This window comes from Stylophora pistillata, chromosome 1, assembly GCF_964205215.1.
Source record: "Stylophora pistillata chromosome 1, jaStyPist1.2, whole genome shotgun sequence".
Taxonomy (NCBI): Eukaryota; Metazoa; Cnidaria; class Anthozoa; order Scleractinia; family Pocilloporidae; genus Stylophora; species Stylophora pistillata.
Genome location: NC_142519.1, coordinates 24,077,942 through 24,105,035, shown reverse-complemented (window position 1 = coordinate 24,105,035; position 27,094 = coordinate 24,077,942). Strand labels below are relative to the sequence as shown.

Here is a 27,094-nt window from a genome sequence, read left to right as displayed (position 1 = left end):
GCCTCGACGTGGCTTTTTCCTGTCTCTTTGTTTATAAAAAAAAATGTACTGTCCTACTGGTTGATGGACATTTCCTTATTTAATGCAATACAAAACAGTTAAGCTAATCTAAGTTGCTTTGCGTCATGCCACTGAACCTTTGCGAGTCTGAAATTGAAAGGAAAACAGCTAGTGACAGGCGTATCATTCCCTGGAAAAGGAAAACGTGAATGCTACCAGCATGTTGCAAACTTACAACAAACCTTCTATTTGCGCACTAAACGGAGCAGATATAGCAGGAATAGCTATATCCGTCATTAAAAGGTTGAAAAACCTACAGCAGCTGAGCCAGTCTTCTTTTATAGCTATTACATCAGTTTTGTTATTCTAATTTGTGAATTGAGTAATGGCTGGTGAGGGGTTAGTGAGCATCTTAGGACTCGATTCAAACTATAATAATTTATCTTATATCTTTTTCTTAATTGTAATAATGAGCTTAAAAATACAGTGAGTGACTTCATGTATGATGATATTTTGTGCTATCTGGCACACAGTATCCAAAAGAACTGTTGCTGTCTTTACTTTGCCGTGATGGCACTTTTAAGCTCTTATCATGCGATTCCGGTGTACTACTTGTCTTCTGTCTTTAAGTTTAAGATACAACCGCTTGCTGAAACTCTTTCACTTGTATTTAGTATGATGCCAGAGACGCGAATATCTCTGAACTAAAGTCACAAATTTGTGGACATCAATACGCTCATTTTTTACATTCCTCCATCCTTTAAAATCTTGGTTTACAAAACAATTTTGCATGCAAAATCAGCACGACTACCTTAGATAAAACTTCAACACTCAGACCTCTCCTGTAAGATTATACGTCACTAGTGGCGGTCACTTCATTTCGGTTTCCGAGAAAGATACGAAGTTAGCTTTCTTTTGAAAAGCATGAGCTCCAAAGGATGAAAACACTGTATTATTTTCATGTCTCTCATAAGATTCCCTTTCCTCTTTCTCTGCATGGTCCTGAGTTTTTGGAGAGAAACATCCAGGACAAAGAGGACGGCATCTCCGTTTATCCATGACAGCCATGATAGAGCTGATTACACTTGAGACAATGCATAACGCTATTAACACAGAAGACGAACCGACAAGAACAGCAATAATTTTACCTGTGCTTCTTTTTTTCTCTTCAGTTACAGAAATGTTCAGAGAAAGGTGTGTAATCTGCCGGGGCTCCCTTAGAACGTAGTCTCCAAATCCGATTGTGGTAAATGTCACAAACCAGAAGTAAACACTTTCAACGATAGACCAGTTGTGGAGACGCATCGATAAAAAACCGGCTGTAAGAATTGAAAGTACCATAATCGAGAACAAGACCATTGCAGTCTTGATCTGCATATGTCGTGGTTGCTGATTCTTTAGGAATTTCTTTTCGAACTTTGTGATGATTGTGTTCACCCATTTGGCAATGAGCTCGCCCATTGATTTTAACATAAGCAAAGTCACGGGAATTCCAAGTAAAGAGATAAAAATGCACATCACTTGGCCTATTGGCGTCTCTGGGGTAATGTTGCCATAACCTGTAGAAAGAGAGTGTAAAGAACTTATGCGCATTTCTATCTTGTCAGTTATTATCATCGTCCTTATCAAATTCGGGATCCTTGCCGGCATGTTTCATCTCAAGAATTTCAATTTATTTGGTCATCGTGGTACAGATGCTTGTTCATCACTGAATTAAAAGAAGGTCATCACGATTATCATATCTCATGTTTATTCGGCGCTTCAAATAATTTTTTTTTCACATTTATCCTGTAATGGTTTATTTTTTTCATTTTTATCATAAACTTGAAGTAACAATCATTGTTCCATGTGTTCTTTTGATGGTCTGAAAAAAAAAATGTTTTCGTGGTCTACAAACTTTCGTTCAACGCAAACCCATGCATAGAATAGTTGGTAAAAATTCTTTAAAAATCCTATAGGAGGTATTTCAAACGAACTTGGTAGTAAGCCATCACCGCTGATTCGAAGGGATCGTACATGGCTATATCGTTTCTGTTTCATTGTCTGTTTGTTTGCTTTTCTGTAAAGCATCTATTTTTATAAATGTAATTCAGTTTCGATTCTCATAGTTCTTTGGATCGACCCAGCACTGAACAGATCTGAAAACATGGCTGAAATAACTGAGCGTTTCGAGTCATTTCATTTGAGATCGTAGTCTACTGGGTGTGAAATACTACTTTCCTTACCGATCGTTGTCCAGGCGTGGAATATGAACACTATTGCGTCATAATAGATCCATTGTGGTTTAGGCTCGCTCAAGGCCTCGTGTGCTGTTCTCGAAATATTGTTGAACTCATCAATGCTCATATTGTATTTAGACTCCAGCAACTCATACAGAGCTAGTAATAACTCGTATTTTTCTTCTTTGTCATCCTTTTCCTTGTACTCAACCACAACAAACAGCAGAGCACTAATCGAGCCAAGTAGCCAAAAGACGAGAGAACGAAGAAGTGCCGTTTTTAATAGCGGGTCAAAACTCATGTTTTTTCACCCTCCTCGAGTATATCGACTGTAGAAAGAAAGTAATCAACACATTATGAACTATTATTTGACTTTGCCGGCGGCATGCGGTCCGGAATACAAATCATTTTTATCTACTATTAAATGGTGATTAGCTAGTTATTAATTTGAGCGAATGGGCTGTTCATGATCAGCATGCTTCAATCACGTGTACGAGCTTCAATTTGAAAATTGCTTTCCAAACATTAGTAATCATCTTCCCAATTATTTTAGAAAAAAACCTTGGATTTTTTATGTGTAAAATTCGTGTTTTTACTTCGTACAGTGAAAAATAGAGCAGCTTTGAGCTGACTCCAGAAACCCCCTCGTTTTCGCTGATTGTGAATTCAGCTCCCATACTATCGTTGCTACCTTTGAAACCCAACCTTGAATACCTTAGGTATTGACTTAACCACATACCTCGGTTATAGATAAACTACAGTCCATTTATACTTAGTCATTAATGGCTGACTGCTAAAGGAATACCGTTTTAAATGGCGCAGACCTCCCGCTTAAGTACATATATGTTTTGGGACTCTGTTTATAATGAATCAATAGGAATCTCAGTGGACATCCAGTTTCTTGTGAGCATACTGAATAATGATAAGTAAATTTTTCCTTTTACATGTCGTTGTTACCATTTTTTGTGCGTCGATAATGTTTCTACTGACGGTGTTAAAATGAATGAGATCAGCAAATTAGAAATTCACGCGAAAAGGAGAGAACAGAAGAAGCCAGAAAAAACTTTTAGCGACAAGGATGATCAAAACTTTTGAATTGTCTCGGCCATTTTCATTTGTAAACATAATCAATGTTTCCTCCTTGAAACGACAGGGAAGCCCAATATATAACACCTAATTCAAACAATACTATATTCTAAAACTGACATAACAATTACACGCTAAGAAGAGAATACTTGCGACAGCATTAGTACAAAGTGCGACCATGATTACCAAATGCAACAGAACACCCTTTGAGGTACTTTGTAATAACACTCATAGGCTTGTCGCACTTTTGGAATAACCCTTTTCGCATTTTGCAATAGCACTTTTCGCACTTTTGTAATGAAAAAGCTGTCGCACTCTATAATAACAGCCCGTCGTACTTTGTAATTAAAAAAAGCTGTCTTACTTTTCAATCAACTTGGCAGAGATGGTCAGAGTGCAAGTATACCCAATGATATAATAATGATAATTGTCCTTTGGCCACCTGTACCTATGTTTATCATACAAAGTGCGATAATCTTATCACAAATGGAAACGATTTTTACGAAGTGCGACAATCTTATCACAAATGTAAACGATTACGGTCGAACCTTGATTATCCGGACTTTTTCTCTGTTCCCGTTTTTTTTTCATGAATATTAATGAGCTTTGATATTGAAAACTTCATGGGGTAAAAAATTCAGAGATTATGTTTAAAGTTAAGAAAAGTGCGTTTACAACAGCGCATTAACTCCTCCGCTTTCAAAAGATCAAACGCTCGGAGAGTCATTGATGCAGACTTTTAGAATTAAAAATGTGTTATCTTTATTTCTTTGAGATATTATATATACAAGGCTAAAAAGATTAAGAAAAATTATTAAAATGTTAAAACCAAACGTTTTCGGCTGTTTGCCATCAGGGTGATGATGGCAAACAGCCGAAAACGTTTGGTTTTAACATTTTAATAATTTTCTTAATCTTTTTAGCCTTGTATATATAATTGTTTTATTAAAAACGTTAAATTAAATTATTAAATTTTATTAAATTTTTAGCTCCCTTTTAATTTTAAGCTGACACGTACGCTTGCCATATTTGCAGATTATGGCATGTTGGCTGATATACCATAATGGCTAAGCCAACAAAAAGTCTTGAATTGCATTATCCAATGATCTAGTTTTTAATAATATCTTTTATTAAGCGAACATTATGGACGACTTTATTTCTTTTGTTTACATTATTGCCTCATTAAAATTCATATTTTCGATTATCTGTACTCTCGATTATCCATACTATTTACCCAAGTCCCAACAGTCCGGATAATCGAGGTTCGACTGTATTACAAAGTGCGACAAAACAAGGTCATTAATATGTGTTATTGACCAAGCGTGAGGTCAAGACGGCTGGATATTGGCCGAGTTCTTTTTCTGCCTCTTATATTTCGCTTTAAAAGAATAAATAATGACTTATAAGCCGGGAAATAAAACCATCTGCGTTTGTAGGACAGTGTATCTTAGAGGCTCGTTTAATTTTTTTCCTTTGTTTTACTGCTTTCTGCAACTTCGTCGCCGAAATTGTCCAAAAGCTACGAACTTTGTAAGTCCATTACACGCACTTTTTTTCTTGAGCGGGATCAAAGCGGGTAGACCTGAGCGGGCAAGATGAGCCCATCTGACCCTCTCCGGTAGCCACCAGAACACAGGATTCGCCTCATCTTACTTATAGGCGCTGCCAGCTATATAATAAGATGCATTATTCTTTTATGGGATAAATATAAGCTAAAATGAAAGAGGCGTTAGGTAAAATGAAAGAGGTGTAAGACAAACTAATAGTCCATTTTACAGTTGTGTGCTTGGTTGCCAAGCCTTTGAATGGGAGTGAGGCTAGAGATGACCTTGTTATGATACAAACCTTGCTGCCTTTCAAATGTAAATCACTTTGTTATCATGCTGAGTAGAAACAGGTCTCTATCACAACAAGGTCATCTTTAGCCTCACTCTGAATCAAAGGCTTGGCAACTAAGTACACAACTGTAAAATGGCCTGTTGAAGGTGTTTTTTTTAAATGCCCCCGCGTGTTTGAAGGAATATTCCTCTCCGAATTAATTTCAGTGATTTCGCCTTAATACTCAGACCTTCTAAAATATAAGTCAATATTATTTCTCGGTCCAATCTCAAGTAAAGCAAATATTCGAAGAAGCAAATGTTCAGCTAGCTTTTTTTCTTAATACTTAAGCGGGAATATTAACATTCAAGTTTTCCACCATAACTCATTTGAATATTCACGCGAGAATAATATTGATTTTTGGTAAGAAGTTCAACCCAAAAATTGTCTTATTAGCTGTGCTGCTATCAGCATTGCACCTAGTAGAAGTCTTTTTTGTAAGTGATATATCTTTCCTGGTTATGACTCTTCAACTGATATCTGTTGAAACAGTCTCACACTTGAGGAAAAATACTACTGTCGCTAAACCACTTTTCACAAGCTGAAGGCCGTTTTAATCAGAGCCAGACTGAGTATTTCCAATTAACCAATAAAATTATTTATCCCTTTAACTCACCTTTATGGATGAAGTTAACTCTTAATCCTCGGTGAAACCGATCTATACATGTCGTTGTTGAAACGAGAGTCAAATCATCAATTTACTGGAAACTAAGTCCGACTCTTATGTTAATTCGCGAAACAACGGACCGATCATGAGTTAAGTGCAATCCATCAAATTCCACTGGATTGGTGCTCGACGAGAATCTCAAATTAGTTTGACTTTATCTCTAATTTCACGATGCAACTTAGACAATCGAACTCTTGGTAATGTGCTTAAGGACAACGATCTTGGCATTATACTCACACTTTTCTACTGTTTTGCCACACACCTGCTGTTTAAAATGACATTCTTGGTTCATCTCTATGGTAATAGTAAACTGGCAATTTATTAGCAGCATCGTGAGCAAATATACGAAATTAAGTTCACCTACAGAAACCGATCAAACAGGTTAAACTAGAATGAGGAAGCATGTATTTGATGCTTGTAATCCAGTTCTGACCAAGGAATTAACGCGGAGGCCCATAACTACACTCTAGTGTTATTGTGTATTTCAACTACAGTGACATAGAGTCACTGCTTGAGTAAAAAACATTGTTTGTTTAAGGAAATGAATCTGAGCAAAGCCGTATGAATACTGGGTTCGAGGTCTTTAAGTTAACAATAAGAAAACGACTCTCTAAGAAGTGTCGCCAATGGTGCATTCCCAAATAGAAACGTGCGGATGATGATTTAGTCAGATTGATCACCATGGATACTTGATACATCTTCTCTTACTTCGTACACAATAAATACAGCTCCTCTTAATTGAACTTCAGATGTTCATTATCGTTGTAGTTTCCCTTTTTATCACTAGATGGATTCCTAAGCATTCTGACTCAGACGATTGATTGCAAACAACCAAACTTTGTTAACCAGTGTTACAAATTATTGTGATATCTCCTTAAGGAGTCCATAATTTTCCAAGTCTGTATATCTATTTACTGCCTCTTCCTTATCAGGAATTTCGCATTTCTCACTTTCAGCTTGGTTTTTGTTTTTTCGAGAAAGACACGAGGAAAATCGAGGCCGCAATCTCCTTTCTTCCAGGACCTTCATGATGAAGTCCACTACATTTGAGACAATGCACAAGCCAATCAAAATAAAAATGTAAGTAACGCCAATTAAAAACGTTTAACATAGAGGGCGGGTCATATGATTCACTCATCGCTAGAAGAATTTTTAATCTCTAAAGAAGGAGTGGCTACTCTTGTCTGATAAGTGGTAAGTAGTCACCAATCGTGGTAAAGGTTACAAACTAGAAATAAACTCCTTCGACGAATGTCCAACCAATCCAGATCATATACATTCCATTTGAAAATAAACTCCGCAGCTTGGGAATCGCAGAAGGCGACATTTTGGTTTCGTACGACGTGTCTTCCCTGTTTACAAACGTACCCTTAGATGAAACAATACAGATTCTCGCGAACAGAGCTTTTGCAAACAATTGGTTTAATACAACGTTTGAATTGAACTTCACCAAAACGGATCTCGAGGACCTCCTCAGTGTAGCTACCAAAGGACAACTATTCCAATTCAATGGAGCCCTGTACGAACAGACTGATGGCGTGACTATGGGGTCCCCTCTCCGTCTCTTACTAGCTAACGTCTTCATGTCCCACATCGAAGAAAACCTTGAGCGAGAGGGTAAACTCCCTTCACCATCATGCCCAATATAGAAACAGCATCTAACTTTTTAGACACGCTCAACAAAGCACATTCCTCCGTAAAATTCACGATGGAAACCGAACGCAATGGAATGCTCCCATTTCTGGGTATCCAGTTGCTAAATCGATCGCCACAAATAGAAACAAAGGTGTATGTAAAATCCACCAATTCAGGTCTACTCTTACACTATCAGAGTCATGTCGACAATCGTTACAAAAAGTGTTTACTAAGAACTATGCTTGATCGAGCACGTCGTTTATCTTCATCTTGGACACATTTTTCCGACGAATGTGACCGTTTGAAATCAGTATTCTCATGGTTGAAGTATCCCAAACATCTTGTTAATTCTACCATCAAAAGCTTCGTTCACTCCAAAATTTGCGACCAACAGCAGCCTTTATCACCATCTCAAGAGACAGACGACACGATTCGAGTGGTTTTACGATTTAAAGATCAAATCTCAGCAGATATTGTGAGGAAACAACTCAAGGACCTAAGCCTAAAAGTACACACCACCATCCAGCCTGTGTTTGTGAGCCAAAAAATTGAACAAGAATTGAGTGTGAGGGAACCAAAGCCGCCGATTGTAAATCAGCAGTGTGTTGTTTACAGTTTTCAATGTGACCTGTGTGATGCGGGTTATGTAGGTTACACACGCGGGCATTTACATGATCGCGTAAAAGGACATGAAAAACAATTCTCCGCCATTGCCAAACACTACAAGAACATGTACGGGACAATGTCCCAGGACCTGCTAAAGCATTTCGAAGTGCTCAAGAAATGCAGAATCAAATTTGACTGCTTAGAATACGAAATGCTTTTTATAAGAGCGTTAAAGCCAAATCTTAACGTGCAATCAGACTCCATTCGTGCGAAAGTATTTCTACAATATTTTTATGATCTTCGCACCCTCTTATGTTAATTCTTCGCGCCAAAAACGCTTTATATGTTGCAATTTGCATGATTGTTTATATTTTCCTTGATAATGGAGTCATGACTACTCCGAAACGTCGGCTTTTATCGTTCGTTTTTACAGCTTTATGTCAAACAGAATTATAGCACTCTTTATTTTGACGTGTTTTGGTTCCTCTCTTTTACAGCTTCATGACGATCGATATCCACTTACTAAGGCTCCTCACTAACTCAGCATTTTGGCTCATGCTAGTGAGCTTTTCTCATTTTTTCCTTTACTCAAATCTATTTTAAGTGGCTTAAATTCGTACACCTTAAATGTCCATTCAATTTAGAATGCGCCAAAGTTAGTAGAGGCTTCAGATTAGGCTTTCATTCTATTTTTTTCCTCGATCTAAACATTCAAATGAAATTTTGGTGAAATCCGGAATGCTCGGAAACCGAAGGAAGGGAATAAGCTGAGTTCTAATACCAATGCGTAAAACCATCGGAAGATCTTACTCAAAACTAAAATTTACAATTCACCATAACCAGTGCTTGCAAAGAATCAATTCGAAATGCAAGTTGTGCATATACATTGCCTTTGTAACGTAGTATAATTAGAACGACTGGATCAATGGGGGATTTTCAAAATTACTTATCTAACATTGCTAAATAAATGAGAAGTTTTCGTAGTTACTCTCACCTAAGTGGTGATACCGGCAGTTATCAGCCAAAGCTTTCAAAAACTGGTTGTAGTTTCTTCTGAAGCTCGCTTTAATAAATAAAGCTACTTCGTGTCACATGCATTCATAATTAATCGGCACTGGTGGGTTTTTCAATCCAGAGCATATTTCTGTGTTAATTTTGAGTTTCAAAAATCGAGTTATGTTGAAAATTTAGGGGAAAAAGTTGATAAGTACCGCCCCGTCTGAGAGACGCAAACATATTACTTGCCATATTTCTTTCAGTGTCAGCCCCAGTTTTCAGATGATGAAACTAAAGAATTTGAACTTCTTTCTTGAAACTTACCTTTCCACAATTAAAATACGTTACAGTTTATGCCCAGGTTAAACGCTTTTATCCCCGTAGCTGACTTATAATTGAGATAGTGGCTTCCCATTGACAACAGCAGTAAAGGTTGTCATCGTGTTACATACAACAAGTTTTCTCTCAAGTCTAAAACGTATGGAAACGACCTTTCACCAAATTAGCGATAGAAACAAGCTTCACTTACAGTATGGTGCATGAAGAGAGCTCGTTAGCAGAATTGGACGACAATGTCAAAACATCACGTTTGGGTTACTTAAGCCCAGCACCTGCTGTAATTTTGCATTTCAAAGATAGCATGCATGGAAAAAATAACTAACTTTTAAGCAATTTGGCGGAGAACAATTTATCTACTCACAGCTGCAGTGTACTTGTAAATTCAAGGATCGATTATCGATATCTGCCACCAGAAGATCCTCCAATCAGCAAGGAATATTTGAAAATTTTACATTTGGCCATCTGTGGCATAAAGCTGACTCGTGATTCTAAAATGTAGGAATAGTTTTGTGCCAGTTAAGTTTATGTTTTTATAAACACATTAAAAATTTTGATTAGCAAATGATGTTACGTGCTTAGTCATAGACAGAAGAATCGAGAAAGCCTGGTGCTTTTTTCATTTCTTAGAAAAGAGTCCATGGTTTTGCCGCAATAACTTGATTACTGAAGAACGCTTGTATTTGCCTTGATCAAGCTTCTAACGGCTGTAGCTTCTGAAGTGATTACTCTTTAATCATTTTTAAAATACCAAGAAAAGCCATTTCCACTTTAAACCACTACAAACAACGGTGATCATGTTTTTCCAATCCCAAGCAAGCCTCGACGTGGCTTTTTCCTGTCTCTTTGTTTATAAAAAAAAATGTACTGTCCTTGATGTAACTGGTTGATAGACATTTCCTTATTTAATGCAATACAAAACAGTTAAGCTAATCTAAGTTGCTTTGCGTCATGCCACTGAACCTTTGCGAGTCTGAAATTGAAAGGAAAACAGCTAGTGACAGGCGTATCATTCCCTGGAAAAGGAAAACGTGAATGCTACCAGCATGTTGCAAACTTACAACAAACCTTCTATTTGCGCACTAAACGGAGCAGATATAGCAGGAATAGCTATATCCGCCATTAAAAGGTTGAAAAACCTACAGCAGCTGAGCCAGTCTTCTTTTATAGCTATTACATCAGTTTTGTTATTCTAATTTGTGAATTGAGTAATGGCTGGTGAGGGGTTAGTGAGCATCTTAGGACTCGATTCAAACTATAATAATTTATCTTATATCTTTTTCTTAATTGTAATAATGAGCTTAAAAATACAGTGAGTGACTTCATGTATGATGATATTTTGTGCTATCTGGCACACAGTATCTAAAAGAACTGTTGCTGTCTTTACTTTGCCGTGATGGCACTTTTAAGCTCTTATCATGCGATTCCGGTGTACTACTTGTCTTCTGTCTTTAAGTTTAAGATACAACCGCTTGCTGAAACTCTTTCACTTGTATTTAGTATGATGCCAGAGACGCGAATATCTCTGAACTAAAGTCACAAATTTGTGGACATCAATACGCTCATTTTTTACATTCCTCCATCCTTTAAAATCTTGGTTTACAAAACAATTTTGCATGCAAAATCAGCACGACTACCTTAGATAAAACTTCAACACTCAGACCTCTCCTGTAAGATTATACGTCACTAGTGGCGGTCACTTCATTTCGGTTTCCGAGAAAGATACGAAGTTAGCTTTCTTTTGAAAAGCATGAGCTCCAAAGGATGAAAACACCGTATTATTTTCATGTCTCTCATAAGATTGCCTTTCCTCTTTCTCTGCATGGTCCTGAGTTTTTGGAGAGAAGCATCCAGGACAAAGAGGAAGGCATCTCCGTTTATCCATGACAGCCATGATAGAGCTGATTACACTTGAGACAATGCATAACGCTATTAACACAGAAGACGAACCGACAAGAACAGCAATAATTTTACCTGTGCTTCTTTTTTTCTCTTCATTTACAGAAATGTTCAGAGAAAGGTGTGTAATCTGCCGGGGCTCCCTTAGAACGTAGTCTCCAAATCCGATTGTGGTAAATGTCACAAACCAGAAGTAAACACTTTCAACGATAGACCAGTTGTGGAGACGCATCGATAAAAAACCGGCTGTAAGAATTGAAAGTACCATAATCGAGAACAAGACCATTGCAGTCTTGATCTGCATATGTCGTGGTTGCTGATTCTTTAGGAATTTCTTTTCGAACTTTGTGATGATTGTGTTCACCCATTTGGCAATGAGCTCGCCCATTGATTTTAACATAAGCAAAGTTACGGGAATTCCAAGTAAAGAGATAAAAATGCACATCACTTGGCCTATTAACGTCTCTGGGGTAATGTTGCCATAACCTGTAGAAAGAGAGTGTAAAGAACTTATGCGCATTTCTATCTTGTCAGTTATTATCATCGTCCTTATCAAATTCGGGATCCTTGCCGGCATGTTTCATCTCAAGAATTTCAATTTATTTGGTCATCGTGGTACAGATGCTTGTTCATCACTGAATTAAAAGAAGGTCATCACGATTATCATATCTCATGTTTATTCGGCGCTTCAAATAATTTTTTTTTCACATTTATCCTGTAATGGTTTATTTTTTTCATTTTTATCATAAACTTGAAGTAACAATCATTGTTCCATGTGTTCTTTTGATGGTCTGAAAAAAAAAATGTTTTCGTGGTCTACAAACTTTCGTTCAACGCAAACCCATGCATAGAATAGTTGGTAAAAATTCTTTAAAAATCCTATAGGAGGTGTTTTAAACGAACTTGACAGTAAGCCATCACCGCTGATTCGAAGGGATCGTACATGGCTATATCGTTTCTGTTTCATTGTCTGTTTGTTTGCTTTTCTGTAAAGCATCTATTTTTATAAATGTAATTCAGTTTCGATTCTCATAGTTCTTTGGATCGACCCAGCACTGAACAGATCTGAAAACATGGCTGAAATAACTGAGCGTTTCGAGTCATTTCATTTGAGATCGTAGTCTACTGGGTGTGAAATACTACTTTCCTTACCGATCGTTGTCCAGGCGTGGAATATGAACACTATTGCGTCATAATAGATCCATTGTGGTTTAGGCTCGCTCAAGGCCTCGTGTGCTGTTTTCGAAATATTGTTGAACTCGTCAATGCTCATATTGTATTTAGACTCCAGCAACTCATACAGAGCTAACAATAACTCGTATTTTTCTTCTTTGTCATCCTTTTCCTTGTACTCAACCACAACAAACAGCAGAGCACTAATCGAGCCAAGTAGCCAAAAGACGAGAGAACGAAGAAGTGCCGTTTTTAATAGCGGGTCAAAACTCATGTTTTTTCACCCTCCTCGAGTATATCGACTGTAGAAAGAAAGTAATCAACACATTATGAACTATTATTTGACTTTGCCGGCGGCATGCGGTCCGGAATACAAATCATTTTTATCTCCTATTAAAATGGTGATTACCTAGTTATTAATTTGAGCGAATGGGCTGTTCATGATCAGCATGCTTCAATCACGTGTACGAGCTTCAATTTGAAAATTGCTTTCCAAACATTAGTAATCATCTTCCCAATTATTTAAAAAAAAAACCTTGGATTTTTTATGTGTAAAATTCGTGTTTTTACTTCGTACAGTGAAAAATAGAGCAGCTTTGAGCTGACTCCAGAAACCCCCTCGTTTTCGCTGATTGTGAATTCAGCTCCCATACTATCGTTGCTACCTTTGAAACCCAACCTTGAATACCTTAGGTATTGGCTTAACCACATACCTCGGTTATAGATAAACTACAGTCCATTTATACTCAGTCATTTATGGCTGACTGCTAGAGCAATACCGTTTTAAATGGAGCAGACCTCCCGCTTAAGTACATATATGTTTTGGGACTCTGTTTATAACGAATCAATAGGAATCTCAGTGGACATCCAGTTTCTTGTGAGCATACTGAATAATGATAAGTAAATTTTGCCTTTTACATGTCGTTGTTATCATTTTTTGTGCGTCGATAATGTTTCTACTGACGGTGTTAAAATGAATGAGATCAGCAAATTAGAAATTCACGCGAAAAGGAGAGAACAGAAGAAGCCAGAAAAAACTTTTAGCGACAAGGATGATCAAAAACTTTTGAATTGTCTCGGCCATTTTCAGTTGTAAACATAATCAATGTTTCCTCCTTGAAACGACAGGGAAGCCCAATATATAACACCTAATTCAAACAATACTATATTCTAAAACTGACATAACAATTACACGCTAAGAAGAGAATACTTGCGACAGCATTAGTACAAAGTGCGACCATGATTACCAAATGCAACAGAACACCCTTTGAGGTACTTTGTAATAACACTCATAGGCTTGTCGCACTTTTGGAATAACCCTTTTCGCATTTTGCAATAGCACTTTTCTAACTTTTGTAATGAAAAAGCTGTCGCACTCTATAATAACAGCCCGTCGTACTTTGTAATTAAAAAAAGCTGTCTTACTTTTCAATCAACTTGGCAGAGATGGTCAGAGTGCAAGTATACCCAATGATATAATAATGATAATTGTCCTTTGGCCACCTGTACCTATGTTTATCATACAAAGTGCGATAATCTTATCACAAATGGAAACGATTTTTACGAAGTGCGACAATTTTATCACAAATGTAAACGATTACGGTCGAACCTCGATTATCCGGACTTTTTCTCTGTTCCCGTTTTTTTTTCATGAATATTAATGAGCTATGATCTTGAAAACTTCATGGGGTAAAAAATTCAGAGATTATGTTTAAAGTTAAGAAAAGTGCGTTTACAACAGCGCATTAACTCCTCCGCTTTCAAAAGATCAAACGCTCGGAGAGTCATTGAAGCAGACTTTTAGAATTAAAAATGTGTTATCTTTATTTCTTTTAGATATTATATATACAAGGCTAAAAAGATTAAGAAAAATTATTAAAATGTTAAAACCAAACGTTTTCGGCTGTTTGCCATCAGGGTGATGATGGCAAACAGCCGAAAACGTTTGGTTTTAACATTTTAATAATTTTTCTTAATCTTTCTAGCCTTGTATATATATATGTTTTATTAAAAACGTTAAATTAAATTATTAAATTTTATTAAATTTTTAGCTCTCTTTTAATTTTAAGCTGACACGTACGCTTGCCATATTTGCAGATTATGGCATGTTGGCTGATATACCATAATGGCTAAGCCAATAAAAAGTCTGGAATTGCATTATCCAATGATCTAGTTTTTAATAATATCTTTTATTAAGCGAACATTATGGACGACTTTATTTCTTTTGTTTACATTATTGCCTCATTAAAATTCATATTTTCGATTATCTGTACTCTCGATTATCCATACTATTTACCCAAGTCCCAACAGTCCGGATAATCGAGGTTCGACTGTATTACAAAGTGCGACAAAACAAGGTCATTAATATGTGTTATTGACCAAGCGTGAGGTCAAGACGGCTGGATATTGGCCGAGTTCTTTTTCTGCGTCTTATATTTCGCTTTAAAAAGAATAAATAATGACTTATAAGCCGGGAAATAAAACCATCTGCGTTTGTAGTACAGTGTATATTAGAGGCTCGTTTAATTTTTTTCCTTTGTTTTACTGCTTTTTGCAACTTCGTCGCCGAAATTGTCCAAAAGCTACGAACTTTGTAAGTCCATTACACGCACTTTTTTTCTTGAGCGGGATCAAAGCGGGTAGACCTGAGCGGGCAAGATGAGCCCATCTTACCCTCTCCGGTAGCCACCAGAACACAGGATTCGCCTCATCTTACTTATAGGCGCTTCCAGCTATATAATAAGATGCATTATTCTTTTATGGGATAAATATAAGCTAAAATGAAAGAAGCGTTAGGTAAAATGAAAGAGGCATAAGACAAACTAATTGAAGGTGTTTTTTTTAAATGCCCCCTCGTGTTTGAAGGAATATTCCTCTCCGAATTAATTTCAGTGATTTCGCCATAATACTCAGACCTTCGAAAATATAAGTCAATATTATTTCTCGGTCCAATCTCAAGTAAAGCAAATATTCGAAGAAGCAAATGTTCAGCTAGCTTTTTTTCTTAATACTTAAGCGGCAATATTAACATTCAAGTTTTCCACCATAACTCATTTGAATATTCACGCGAGAATAATATTGATTTTTGGTAGGAAGTTCAACCCAAAAATTGTCTTATTAGCTGTGCTGCTATCAGCATTGCACCTAGTAGAAGTCTTTTTTTTAAGTGATATATCTTTCCTGGTTATGACTCTTCAACTGATACCTGTTGAAATAGTCTCGCATTTGAGGAAAAATATTACTGTCGCTAAACCATTTTTCACAAGCTGAAGGCCGTTTTAATCAGAGCCAGATTGAGTATTTCCAATTAACCAATAAAATGATTTAAACTCACCTTTATGGATGAAGTTAACTCTTAATCTTCGGTGAAACCGATCTATACATGGCGTTGTTGAAACGAGAGTCAAATCACCAATTTACTTGAAACTAAGTCCGACTCTGATGTTAATTCGCGAAACAAAGGACCGATCATGAGTCAAGTGCAATCCATCAAAATCTACTGGGTTGGTGCTCGACGAGAATCTGAAATTAGTTTGACTTTATCTCTAAGTTCACGATGCAACTTGGACAATCGAACTCTTGGTAATGTGCTAAAGGACAACGATCTTGGCATTATACTCACACTTTTCTACTGTTTTGCCACACACCTGCTGTTTAAAGTAATTATGCGAGTCTGTAGGTTTGTAATACACACTAGTGCATAAACCGTTACCTTCAATTGAAACTTTGATGTCTAAATTACTTCAAAACGATCCAGAGACAAGCACTATCTTTTCGCAGCCTCCGCTCATTTCATTCAAAGGCGACAAAAACATAGGCAATTTTTTGGTCAGAAGTTCTTTCAGACTAATGACTAACCAGGCACTTTTAAATGCGCTCGTGCACGATGCAAAACGTGTCCTTTCATTCACAACACTGATAAAATATCGGGACCTAAACGATCCATTAAGATCACCGATCACTTCACGTGCACCTCCGCCAATGTAATCTATTGCATAACTTGCACTTATTGCAAAAAGATATACATCGGCGAAACAGGCAGAAGACAAGGTGACCGATTCCGAGAACACCTTCGAGACGTGGAAAGGAATGACAAGGACACATCGAAACCAGTCGCTAGACATTTTAATTGACCTAATCATTCTAAGCAACATATGGCAATCTGCGGTCTTTCCTTGCACTTAGGTAGCACGGAAAGCCGTAAAAATCTTGAACAAAAGCTCATCTTTCAAACCGGCAGTCTAAATCCCACAGGGATCAACGAACGCTTTTCATTCCACTAATTTATTCTTGTTTTTCTCGTTGCCATGTTCCCACCAATAACGTAGCTCCATTTTCTGCTCCATTTTAAAAGAACACACAACCCACAATTCCTCTATTCGCTCCGACGAAGGGCTAACGCTCGAAACGTCAGCTTTTGTAATCGTTACGGTGGCCAATTTACCATTTCAACTTTGTTGATATATCCAAATTAATCATACGGACACTTTTAAGTATCCGTATGCTTAATTGACTGATTGTATCCGTCGTTCTTGATGGCACCCTTTCCTTTAATGACCACGTGGATTATGTGAGGATCAAGGTATCTAAGATTTTCGGTATGTTCTTTCGAATAAGACCTTCACTAACGCTTGAAGCTGCAAATAGACTTTATAAAGCCATGGTCCTCCCGGTTCTAGATTATTGTGATACTGTGTGGCATGAATGTGGGAAAGGAAACAGTGACAAGATTGAACGACTACAGCGACGAGCAGGGAGGATAGTCTACTCCAAAGATGCCTCAAAACTAACAACTGATCAAGCTATGACTAAACTGGGCTGGGAACCCCATCTATTATAGAAGACGAACACATATTTTTAGATTTGTTAATGAGTGCATTGCAAATGGAGTTCCCAGATATCTTTTTAATTATTTTAATGTAAGAATTCGCGACATTCACCGCTACAATACTAGAAATAATGATGGTCTTATTTTAGAAAAAGTTAAATTAGAATGCACCAAGCGCGCTTTTTTTTATAAAGGTGCAAAAATCTTTAATGATTTTAAATAATTTTTAATAATTCGTAGAATTTATTATTGTCCGAATTTACTTTCGTTCATTGTAACTATTTTATAATTTACTCTAAATCGATTTCTATTTAATTTTTTTTAACAGGACCTGCATTGATAGCAGTTTTCTATCCTAAACTGAAGCAGCAATCCTGTATAAATATGTTTAAATTATCATTATTATTATTATTATTAACATAGTTAAGATGGCGGAAATTTGTGCCTTCAACTTTTTTTGTAAGAGAAATGTATTTATCGAAACTTTTTTTGTAGAACATTTATTTTGTCTAATCCCGGCTGTTAATGTTTTCAATTTTCATGTCGATGTAGTTATTAATTTTAAGGATAGCAGGGTAGTTACTGAGTATATCGTTCACTGAAATTTGTTCCTATTTGCACAGGAAAGAGTATTTAAGATATTCATTTAGGTGGGTAAAAACGGACTTAAATTGATATTCCGTCGTTACGGTTTTTCGGTTTCAAAGAAAATCTGAGATAAGTTTCACCTGAAAAGCTCTTGTCTAATTGTTTAAATTGAAATATTAATAGGGCAAGGTATTAAATAACATCTTTCTCCTTCGTAGCTCTATTAGAGTAAAGAAATGTATTAAGTATTTTATTTGGCCTCACCAATTATAGCTAACGTTTGGAAAACAAACTAAAATAAAGCCAAGTAGGTCCATTGTGGTTTGTGCTCAATCAATGTGCGCCTGTTTGGTTAAGTTATTAAACTCCTCCATAGTGACGTTGCATTTGGACTTCATGAAATTGTATAAAGAGACTAACAACTTATACTTTTCTTTAGAATCGTTTCTGTGTGTACTCCACCGAATAACCAAGCACTAAATGAGATCCAAAGTAGGAAGGCAGCAGCTCGAAGAAGCACTGATTTTGTGAACGAATCCATCCGCAGGAAAATCACCTATTATTAGCTGCTTTGTTGTTTTCAGAATTCTGAGTACTGCGACCTCACAAATAGCTCTGAAATTTAAGAAAATATAAAACGTGCTAGGAAGTATTGCGGTGTGAAGCATATTTTTTGAAAATCGAAGGGAATGTCAGTTAAGGCATCTAATTTCGGAGTATAACGTGTGTCAAAGCTTTACGGTGGCCAATCTACACTATCAACTCAGTTGATAAAACCAAATTAGCATGTTATACTCCTCCACCGACGCAGCACCACAGTTTCTTTAGAAACCAAATTACCTTGTTATACTCCTCCACCGACGCAGCACCACAGTTTCTTTAGAAACCAAATTACCTTGTTATACTCCTCCACCGACGCAGCACCACAGTTTCTTTAGAAACTTACCCTCTTTACTCATTTGGGAGTAGTTTATCACCTCTGTGGTAAGTCCTACTCGTACTCAATTTCAACTTGTCAAACTTCAATAACGCCGTACTATTTCAGTTCAAGAGTGCCACGCATATCTACACTGTAAATTGAATTAACGTAAACTTTAAGCCTAAGAGGAAGTTTTAAAACTCTTAAAAAATAGATTTGCTTATATTAAAACTACGGAACACCATTACCTCATTTTTATGTTTTAAACAACGTATTTGATTTTCTTATTCATAAATTAACCTCCTTCAACTTAAGAAGCCACTGTTTTTGATTTGATAACCTGATGTTTGTAGAACACAAAGTCACACGATGGTGGTTGAAATATCACGCTTCCAATGAGTGGGAATTCAATATGCCTTTTAATACTTTGCAAGACAGATCTTTTGTTTGGTTCTCTCTGGTCTTCGCTTGAATTATCATTTATCGCCTTGAACCCGACGGTGAAATTACGAAGCTTTACGAGATCTTTGCATTAGACTGCAAATTTATGGTCAGGGCGTAGCATTTCATTTGGCTGTCACATCGCCTGTGTTACCCCAACACGAGTTCGTCCCAATGTTTGACGGACTAAAACAATACCGAGATTTATAAAAGTTAATTTCGGATCAACAAACTAAGTTTTATATTTAACAAATGGTAAACACCACAGCGTACACTATTGAGTTATAGATGCACGTGGGAGGTTGCTAAGCACGAAAGAAGCGTAAGAGTCGTGCGAGCCGATAGCCGAGAGCGACTCGAGCGACTCTAGCTTTTTGAGCGCTTAGCAAACCTCCCAAGTGCCTCCACAACTCAATAGTGTACATTGTGGCGTTTATCATTTGTTTTATAACATAACATTGATTCATTGTAGCAAAAGAGTTTTCTTTTATTTAACAAATCTTACTTGAACAGAAAAAACATGCGCACGCGGAAAACTAGTCTTTGCATTTGCTCACGTCAGCAGCGTACACCCATAGGCAAATGGTGGATGCTGAATTGACCAATCAGAGCGTGCGCTTTACTTTGGTTATGTCGTAATTATTCGCCGAAGGCGAGGTGAATATCGTCGAATAATCCCGGAGACTTCGTCTCGGGGATTATTCGCCATTGTAACTCACCCCTTAATTTTGGCGCGATTTTATTGGTTACTTTACGTCACGTGGTGCAAAATCACAGGACAGTTATCACGCAATAAGCCCCGTCCGCGTCGATATTTGTTCTCCGATTTTTTCCGTGAAAAAGAAACATAGTCAACACAAGAGTTTCAACTTCTCCGTTCTCCTATTTACATGAAAGGAAACCGAACTGTTTTTTTTTTGCCTGCTTGCGTCGATCACGCGCATTCGCCATCAGATCGCCACTGGCTTTTTTACTGTGTTTACGCGCAGTTTAATTGCGATGTGAAAATTAATGGGAGGGTTATAAATTAATTAAAGCCCGTTCTGGCTTGCTGGTATGTCGGCTGATAATATTATTGTCCGCGGCTGAGAGATTGTCCTCAAAAGGGTAGGAGACGTTAATTTCCCACACACGAGGTTACTGTGTGATGAATGTCCTCCCCTGGGGTGGGATGGGTGGGAGGGTGGACTTGCACGAATGGTTCCTATGTTCCTTTCTAGTCCTTCCCCACTGCAAAAAAATTAATGCAGTGAAAATGGAGTAAATTAAATTAAAATTTCATATTTTCCCTCGAAGCTTCGCTCCTCGGCCAAATATTCATTTTTCTGACAATCTCTCAGCCGCGGACAATAATGTTATCAGCCGACATACCAGCCGCACGAAGGTGCGGCAGGTAGGTCGGGGATTATTCGACGATATTCACCTCGCCTTCGGCGAATAATTGTTAAATATTGTTTTATTAAGTGAGTTGATAATGTAAACTGGCCACCGTGAAGAGTTTCTAAAGCTGGCGTTTTGCAGCGTTAGCCTCGCCTTCGTGAGCGCGCGGAATCGAGGAGTGGCGGGTTAAATTAAGTTTAGATTAAGTCGTTTTCGCTCCGCTTTGCCGAGCAATTAGTCGAACTTTCTTCAGACTTATATCAGTTGTCTAAAGTTTAGAAAGTATTTGAATTAATCAAAATCTTAATTCGAACCACAATAGAAGGAAAAACTAACATTCTTAAAGATGCTTACTAGACCACGGGATTTTCCTAATCGATGTAAACCAAAAAATTTGAATTAACAAAGTACCTACTAGGTGTATTGAGGGGACTTTTAGCGCTTTGTAATATGTTCTTTTTCATTCATGGGTTTTGCTTTTTCTAAATTTCGTCTTGTGCTGGGCTTTAAATCTTGAATCACAAAACATCCCAAATTTATGTCTAAAACTACAGACCTACTAGTTAACAATTGGTTCCTGCTTTAGCGTGCACTATCTAGTTATGGAGCACGCGGAAAGTTTGGAGAGCACGAAAGAAGCATAAGAGTTGCCCGAGGCAATAGCCTCGGGCAACTCTAGCTTCTTGAGTGCTCTCCAAACTTCCCATGTGCTCCATAACTCGATAGTGAACAGCTAAAAGCATGAACCAATTGTTTTATAACATAGCCGGTGGAATTGTGCATCAAATCCGACGCGAAAAACCGACAACAATATCAGAAGTGATTGTTCACGATAAGCGAAAGATTTGTTTGTGTCCAATTGTCCTACCGTCATGTTTTCCATCGGAGTTTGTATTTGTTTCTCGTTACACCAAGCGACAATAAAAACAAGTTTTCTTTGAGTTTAAAAAGAAACCATTTAAAAGTTATTTTCGTGAAGGAAAACGAGACAGAAAGACTGTTATCGCTACATCTGTAATTTGATGTAATTAAATGTGGTAATACTTTTGCAGACAATTTTTCCGTGAGTTTTACTATTTCCGAGAACAATTGTAAATTTATATTTAACAATTTTAAAGCGGAAAAATTTAAGTTTACCTTTAAAGGTTGAAACAGACCAGTTTGTCATTTCTTTGGTTTTACCAGGGTGTCTTTCTGTCAAAATTTGTTGCATTTTACCCTCGGACAAGTGAAACGAATCTTGACGGCGCTGATGCCGTTTCCTTTTCCGTTGTTTTTCTCGTTTTCTGCCTCATTTAAGAACTCTAACTCAATGGAAAAGGTCGGAAAATTGTCTTCTGTTTGTATCCATTATTGTCGCGAAATATATTATTTTTCCCCGCGCTAACAATGGCCGCTCGCGCGAAAAAAAAAAATTTCTGGCGAAGCGATTTGCTCACTTTATCAGCGTGCACCAAGGAGATTTTGAGCACGCTTACGTATATTGAATTTGATTGTGCGGCTCTGCTAGCTATGTTATAAATACAATGTTGTTGATTCCAGCCAGCAACCTGATTCCAATAGGAAAATAAACAAGGATAACCACAACGCTAATACTAACGGCATGTAACGTTAGCCGCTATGGGATAGAAACCCTACTAAAAAATCAAAATTAGCGGACTGAGGATAATAATAATAATAATAATATTAATAATAATAATAATGATAATAATAATAACAATAATAATAATAATAATAATAATAATAATACCCTACTGAAAAATCAAAATTAGCCGACTGAGGATGAGAAAACTATTAGGAAAATTACTTACGATACTGAGTTACTGATTTTATTTGAGTTCCAAGTAAAGCGATTACTATTAGCTAATAAGCTGTTATACTCATTGACTATTTTTACCCAAAGAATTGCAGTGGAAGTCCGCAAGCAAATGTTGGTCTGATGCAAAAAAGCTAACGATTACTTAAAATGAATCAGTTAAAACGATATACAATTGGGAAGAAATTCGATGAAAACATTTAACCACAGGCTCACATTCAATTTTCTTAATCGTATCCAAAGTTATTGAAAGAAAGCTTTTGTCAAGTCTAATCTGGAGCTTTCCTTAGTTTTTCCTTGGAATTTAAGAGATTTAATTTTCAAGTGGTAATTACCTATTTTCTTTAGAATTTGACCATGGATATTTAGAGGCTCTCAAAGACACCGTTACATCGAGTGGGTATCCTACCTTAATAGGGCCATTTTTATTGAATCTGATTATAAAAGCCAAGCCTCACAAGAAGACGATAGAGGGTCATCAGTTATACATAATGCGACTCTCTGCACTATTCCTGTGTCAAGAGACATTTGTTAAGTCAAAACAGACTGAGATACACCTGCTGAAACATAATATAAGTCTGTCAGTGGCCCCAACGGCATACCTTAATTGTTTCAGTACATCAGTCAATAACATGAATGTAGTTAAATCTTGCTTTTCTATGCTTCTGTTTAAGAAAATATCCCGTGAGAAAAGCGATCATTTTGAGCATTAAATTATACATCTTAAGCAGTGTCAAAATGTATATTCTTCTTCACATTTGCTTTCATTATTGAATATTGTTCCCTTCAAGTTGGCAGGTGTCCTCGATCGAGTTGCTTATGTCAAAGTAATATGAACTGTTCCTGAAGTTCGTTGCACAACCGACACAAAAAGAATGAGAAAAATCAAATTGAAAGCGGTAAAAAATACTTCAACCACATAACCGGGATACATTATGAAAGAGTAATTTGCATTTGACTCAAATTATGCTGAGGTGTTTGATTCGTACACGATTTTAAATTTGAAGTGCAATGACTGAATTGCATTTAGATTCTTTTCTAAGCTGACTGACAATAGTCAAATAATGTTTCAATAATTTTAAGAACAGCTACCTTTCTCCATGTATGGAGGGCACCAAGCGGATCGAAATTACCTACATACTGCGCCATTTTTCAACCAATGGTAAAATTATCATTCTTGTAACTCTTCCAAAGTGCCAGTATCTGCACCTTCTGTTAAAAGCTTTGTTGGTTCTTCCTCTCTTTTCAGCTTACTACATCATGAAAATCTTGAAATTACAGGGAAATGATATGTTATCGTTGTCGCCATCACATACGAGATAACATAAAGCTTCACTGCAGTGGTTTTCCAAGTGATCAAGGTGACGTAAGCCGTAGATGGATAATTGGCTTTTCGTCGACGCTTGAGATACTGGCAAGCCGTAACACTCACTATAGTTGTTGGCGTTATTGGTTTGAAGTGGAGATAGCGATCCAGTCAGATGAATTACAAGTAAATCATTTGATACATCTTACCTTTCTTTGAACTCAATCAAAGTCATGTTAACCCCTATTACTTGGTCTTAAGAAGTTCTCTATTAAAGCATTTTCCGTTTTTCTTACTAGATAAGCCCTGGGGCGTTTTAACTTAACTGAATTATTATTGTACACAACCAAATTATTGTGATATCTCCTTCCGAAATCCATAATTTTCCAAGTCCGATAAATCATTTTCGGTCTCTTCTTTATCAGGAATGTCACATTTTTCACTTTTAACTTGCTTCTTGCTTTTTCGAGGAACACATGTGGGAAACCGAGGCCGCAATCTCCTCTCTTCCAGGATCTTCATAATGGAGTCTAGTACACTTGAGACGATGCACAAGCCAATCAAAATAAAAGTGTAAAAAGCTACGCCAGTGAAAAACACAGAAGGCGTGTGATATGATTTATCTTTAGAAGAATTTTTAATCTCTAAAGGAGTGGCTATTTCTTGTCTGATAATTGGTAAGTAGTCACCGAAGCCAATCGTAGTAAAGGTTACAAACCAGAAATAAACTCCTTCGACGAATGTCAAACCATTCCAGGACATACATATCAGGGTGTATGACAGAAGTATTATTGTCATTATAGAAAACAGAATTATGGCACTCTTTGTTCTGACGTGTTTTGGTTCCTCTCTTTTAAGTATTTTCTTCTCCACCTTCGTGACAATCGTTTCAACATTGCTGGAAATGAGTTCCCCAAAAGATTTTAACATGAGCAAAGTTATCGGAATTCCGATAAAACAGACAAAGATACACAACAACTGACCAGAGGGTGTTTGAGGGGTGATGAATCCGTATCCTGAAGAAAAAATCAGAAGGGAGTTTTGACATCAATACTTCAAACTAAAAAGATGAAAAACGAAACAGCTGCTTATCTGTTGACGCATTTGTTCGATAAATGCGTATTTCTCTTTAACAGCTCTATGTACTGAGCTAATAAAATGTAGTTCATTGACCTTACCAATTGTAGTCAACGCTTGAAAAACGAAGTCAAATGAAGCCAAGTAGGTCCATTGCGGTTTAGGCTCACTCAATGCTTCGTGTGCTTGCTTGGTAAAGTTATTAAACTCCTCCGTAGTAACGTTGTATTTGGACTTCATGAAAGTGTACAAAGAGACTAACAACTTATACTTTTCTTCAGCATCATTTTTGTGTGTGTACTCCACTTCACAGAATAGCCAAGCACTAAATAAGATCCACAGTGTGAAGCCAGCAGCTCGAAGTAGCACTAATTTTGTCAACGAACCCATCCACAAGAAAATCACCCGTTGCTAGCTTCTTTGATGTTTTGGATTCGACCTCAGAGAAGGATAAAAATTGCTCTGAAAAATTTTGAGAGTATGGAAAGTAGTGTGAAATATTCAGTGGTGGTGTAACAGTAGTGCTGGAAACTCGACGTACTCTGTATCAGAGAAGCTGCTGCCCTCGCCTTAACAGCAGGATGTTTGTAGAACGTGCTTAGTAACACGACGGTGAATAAAATATTTCGCTTTCAATTCGTTTAATTCAAAACTGCTCTAACTAGTCTTTGAAAAAGATCAATTGTTTGGTTGTCTCTTATCTTCGCTCGAATTAATAATTTATCACCTTGAACCTGACGGAACATTACAGGGCCTTTGCATTTCACTGCTACACCCACGACATAGCATTTTATTGTTGGCTATCACATTATTGTATGCGTCACATTATATGCTGACACAAAAAGAGAAAATCGATAATTTTGAGCTTTGAATTCTACAACTTTAAGAAGTGTCAAATTGTTATATTTATTTACATCTGCATTCATCATTGAACTTGCAAGCTGGCAGGTGTCTCGATCGGTTTGGTTAAGTTACGGTCTATAAAAATGATCCTGAAGTTCGTTCTAAGGATTCCACAATAAACACAAAAAGACTGAGAAAAAAAAAGTCAAACAGGCATAAACAAATACCTTATGATGGCTGCAGAATGGACGGATGATTTGCAGTTAAACACAAACGGGGCTTCCTGGTAGGCGCGAAGGGATGCTGCTTCTATATGACTGCCATCTTCATAAACAATTTCAGACTCGGAGTGCAATAACTGAAAGGCAATGAGATGCTTTTCTAACAAAACTGGCAGTCCTTAAAAGAGGTTTCGCAAGCGACACCAAACGAATCAAAACTCGTTAGAACAGCATGTCCACCGATAACCATAGAGGCATGTGCCGTCATTCTATGCAAATTCACCAAATGATAAGCATCGCTGCAGGGTCGTCTGTGTTTCAAAACCGAAAAACCGCCATCGACCTACTGCTTATCTTTGGGCTCTTTCCTGTGAGCTACACAGCATATTTGTTGTATCTTTTCCCTGATGCAAATAATATTTAAAAATAAAAGCTCCTCGGACGACTTGTAAAAAGATGACTAATTAATCAATCCTAGCTCAAAGTAAAGCCTGTAGAATGTACTCGACTGTGGCTCTGCAGGGGGTACATAGATCTCTTGGACTGAAAGCTGTTAATTTGGCCCGGCGTTTTACAGTGCTAATGAAATCAGTCTGTTGAGCATACAGAGACAGGAAGTTCTTTCTGGTTGAACATTTTAGTAGAAAAATTCAATTGTCATTTGACGCCAACACAGGGGAATGTAAAAAATGTCTAAAAACGAACTAAGACAGAAATACTTCGATTTTCCATCTATATTAAACGACGAATGGTGTTAACTCAATAAAGTAATTGCCGTCTCCTTGAAAAAGAAAAATTTTGAAGTGGTATTATCCATCTTAAATGTTAAAGAACTTTCTTCTCGTTCACAGTTTATGTAAGGCTAGAATATCGCAGTTATTTCAATAAGATTTCCAAAGTAAACATACTTTATTAGAAAGATCTCAGGATTTGCAAATAGAATAGAGCTCTTCTGGTATTGTTAAATTTACGTTTTCCGACTGCTCTAGGATTATTTCCTCTGCTTGTCAGTTTGTGTTACCATGTAACCACCGTGCTGGCAATAATTATTTGTAGGAACGCCTCCCGGTTAGCTCAAAGGATAGAGCGCTGGACTGTTGTGCGGGAGGTCGAGGGTTCAAGCCCCGGTCGGACCAACACTCAAGGTCTTAAAATAATTGAGAAGAATATGCTACCTTTC

General features: G+C 37.2%; 4 protein-coding genes and 1 long non-coding RNA gene across 7 annotated transcripts; 2 read left to right on the top strand and 3 right to left on the bottom strand.

Annotated features, from left to right (window-relative positions):
* Positions 1–655: 655 nt before the first annotated feature.
* On the bottom strand, positions 656–9,631 carry LOC148741758 (potassium channel subfamily K member 9-like). 3 transcript variants are annotated; one of them, XM_088746052.1, is made up of 3 exons: positions 9,412–9,631; positions 2,226–2,548; positions 656–1,559 (listed from the first exon to the last, which is right to left on the bottom strand). In XM_088746052.1, the coding sequence occupies exons 2-3, from the start codon at positions 2,518–2,520 to the stop codon at positions 871–873; spliced, it is 984 nt and encodes a 327-aa protein (XP_088602178.1). In that variant the 5' UTR covers positions 2,521–2,548; positions 9,412–9,631; the 3' UTR covers positions 656–870. The 3 variants fall into 3 exon arrangements, with proteins under 3 accessions (XP_088602178.1, XP_088602185.1, XP_088602189.1); XM_088746059.1 differs by lacking the exon at positions 9,412–9,631 and adding an exon at positions 9,086–9,354; XM_088746063.1 differs by lacking the exon at positions 9,412–9,631 and adding an exon at positions 5,800–6,682.
* Positions 4,638–23,839, top strand: LOC148741757 (uncharacterized). Its single transcript, XR_015995684.1, has 3 exons — positions 4,638–4,835; positions 6,807–6,930; positions 23,717–23,839. It is a non-coding gene; the product is annotated as an uncharacterized LOC148741757 (long non-coding RNA).
* LOC148741759 (uncharacterized) lies at positions 7,096–8,442 on the top strand. Its single transcript, XM_088732066.1, has one exon. It carries the CDS (start codon positions 7,487–7,489, stop codon positions 8,408–8,410), a length of 924 nt encoding a protein of 307 aa, XP_088588192.1. The 5' UTR covers positions 7,096–7,486; the 3' UTR covers positions 8,411–8,442.
* LOC111335543 (potassium channel subfamily K member 9-like) lies at positions 10,134–16,150 on the bottom strand. The gene is made up of 3 exons (XM_088746030.1): positions 15,830–16,150; positions 12,475–12,797; positions 10,134–11,808 (listed from the first exon to the last, which is right to left on the bottom strand). The coding sequence occupies exons 2-3, from the start codon at positions 12,767–12,769 to the stop codon at positions 11,120–11,122; spliced, it is 984 nt and encodes a 327-aa protein (XP_088602156.1). The 5' UTR covers positions 12,770–12,797; positions 15,830–16,150; the 3' UTR covers positions 10,134–11,119.
* Positions 22,456–25,567, bottom strand: LOC111335549 (potassium channel subfamily K member 9-like). Its single transcript, XM_022941483.2, has 2 exons — positions 24,952–25,567; positions 22,456–24,789 (listed from the first exon to the last, which is right to left on the bottom strand). Exons 1-2 carry the CDS (start codon positions 25,238–25,240, stop codon positions 24,125–24,127), a joined length of 954 nt encoding a protein of 317 aa, XP_022797218.1. The 5' UTR covers positions 25,241–25,567; the 3' UTR covers positions 22,456–24,124.
* Between the last annotated feature and the right edge of the window lie 1,527 nt (positions 25,568–27,094).

Coding starts and splice junctions, on each gene's coding strand:
- LOC111335543 (XM_088746030.1), bottom strand. CDS start 12,769: ATGAGTTTTGACCCGCTATTAAAAACGGCACTTCTTCGTTCTCTCGTC. Junction 11,809..12,474: donor CCACGCCTGGACAACGATCG/GTAAGGAAAGTA, acceptor CTCTTTCTACAG/GTTATGGCAACATTACCCCA.
- LOC111335549 (XM_022941483.2), bottom strand. CDS start 25,240: ATGGGTTCGTTGACAAAATTAGTGCTACTTCGAGCTGCTGGCTTCACA. Junction 24,790..24,951: donor TCAAGCGTTGACTACAATTG/GTAAGGTCAATG, acceptor TTTTTTCTTCAG/GATACGGATTCATCACCCCT.
- LOC148741758 (XM_088746052.1), bottom strand. CDS start 2,520: ATGAGTTTTGACCCGCTATTAAAAACGGCACTTCTTCGTTCTCTCGTC. Junction 1,560..2,225: donor CCACGCCTGGACAACGATCG/GTAAGGAAAGTA, acceptor CTCTTTCTACAG/GTTATGGCAACATTACCCCA.
- LOC148741759 (XM_088732066.1), top strand. CDS start 7,487: ATGCCCAATATAGAAACAGCATCTAACTTTTTAGACACGCTCAACAAA.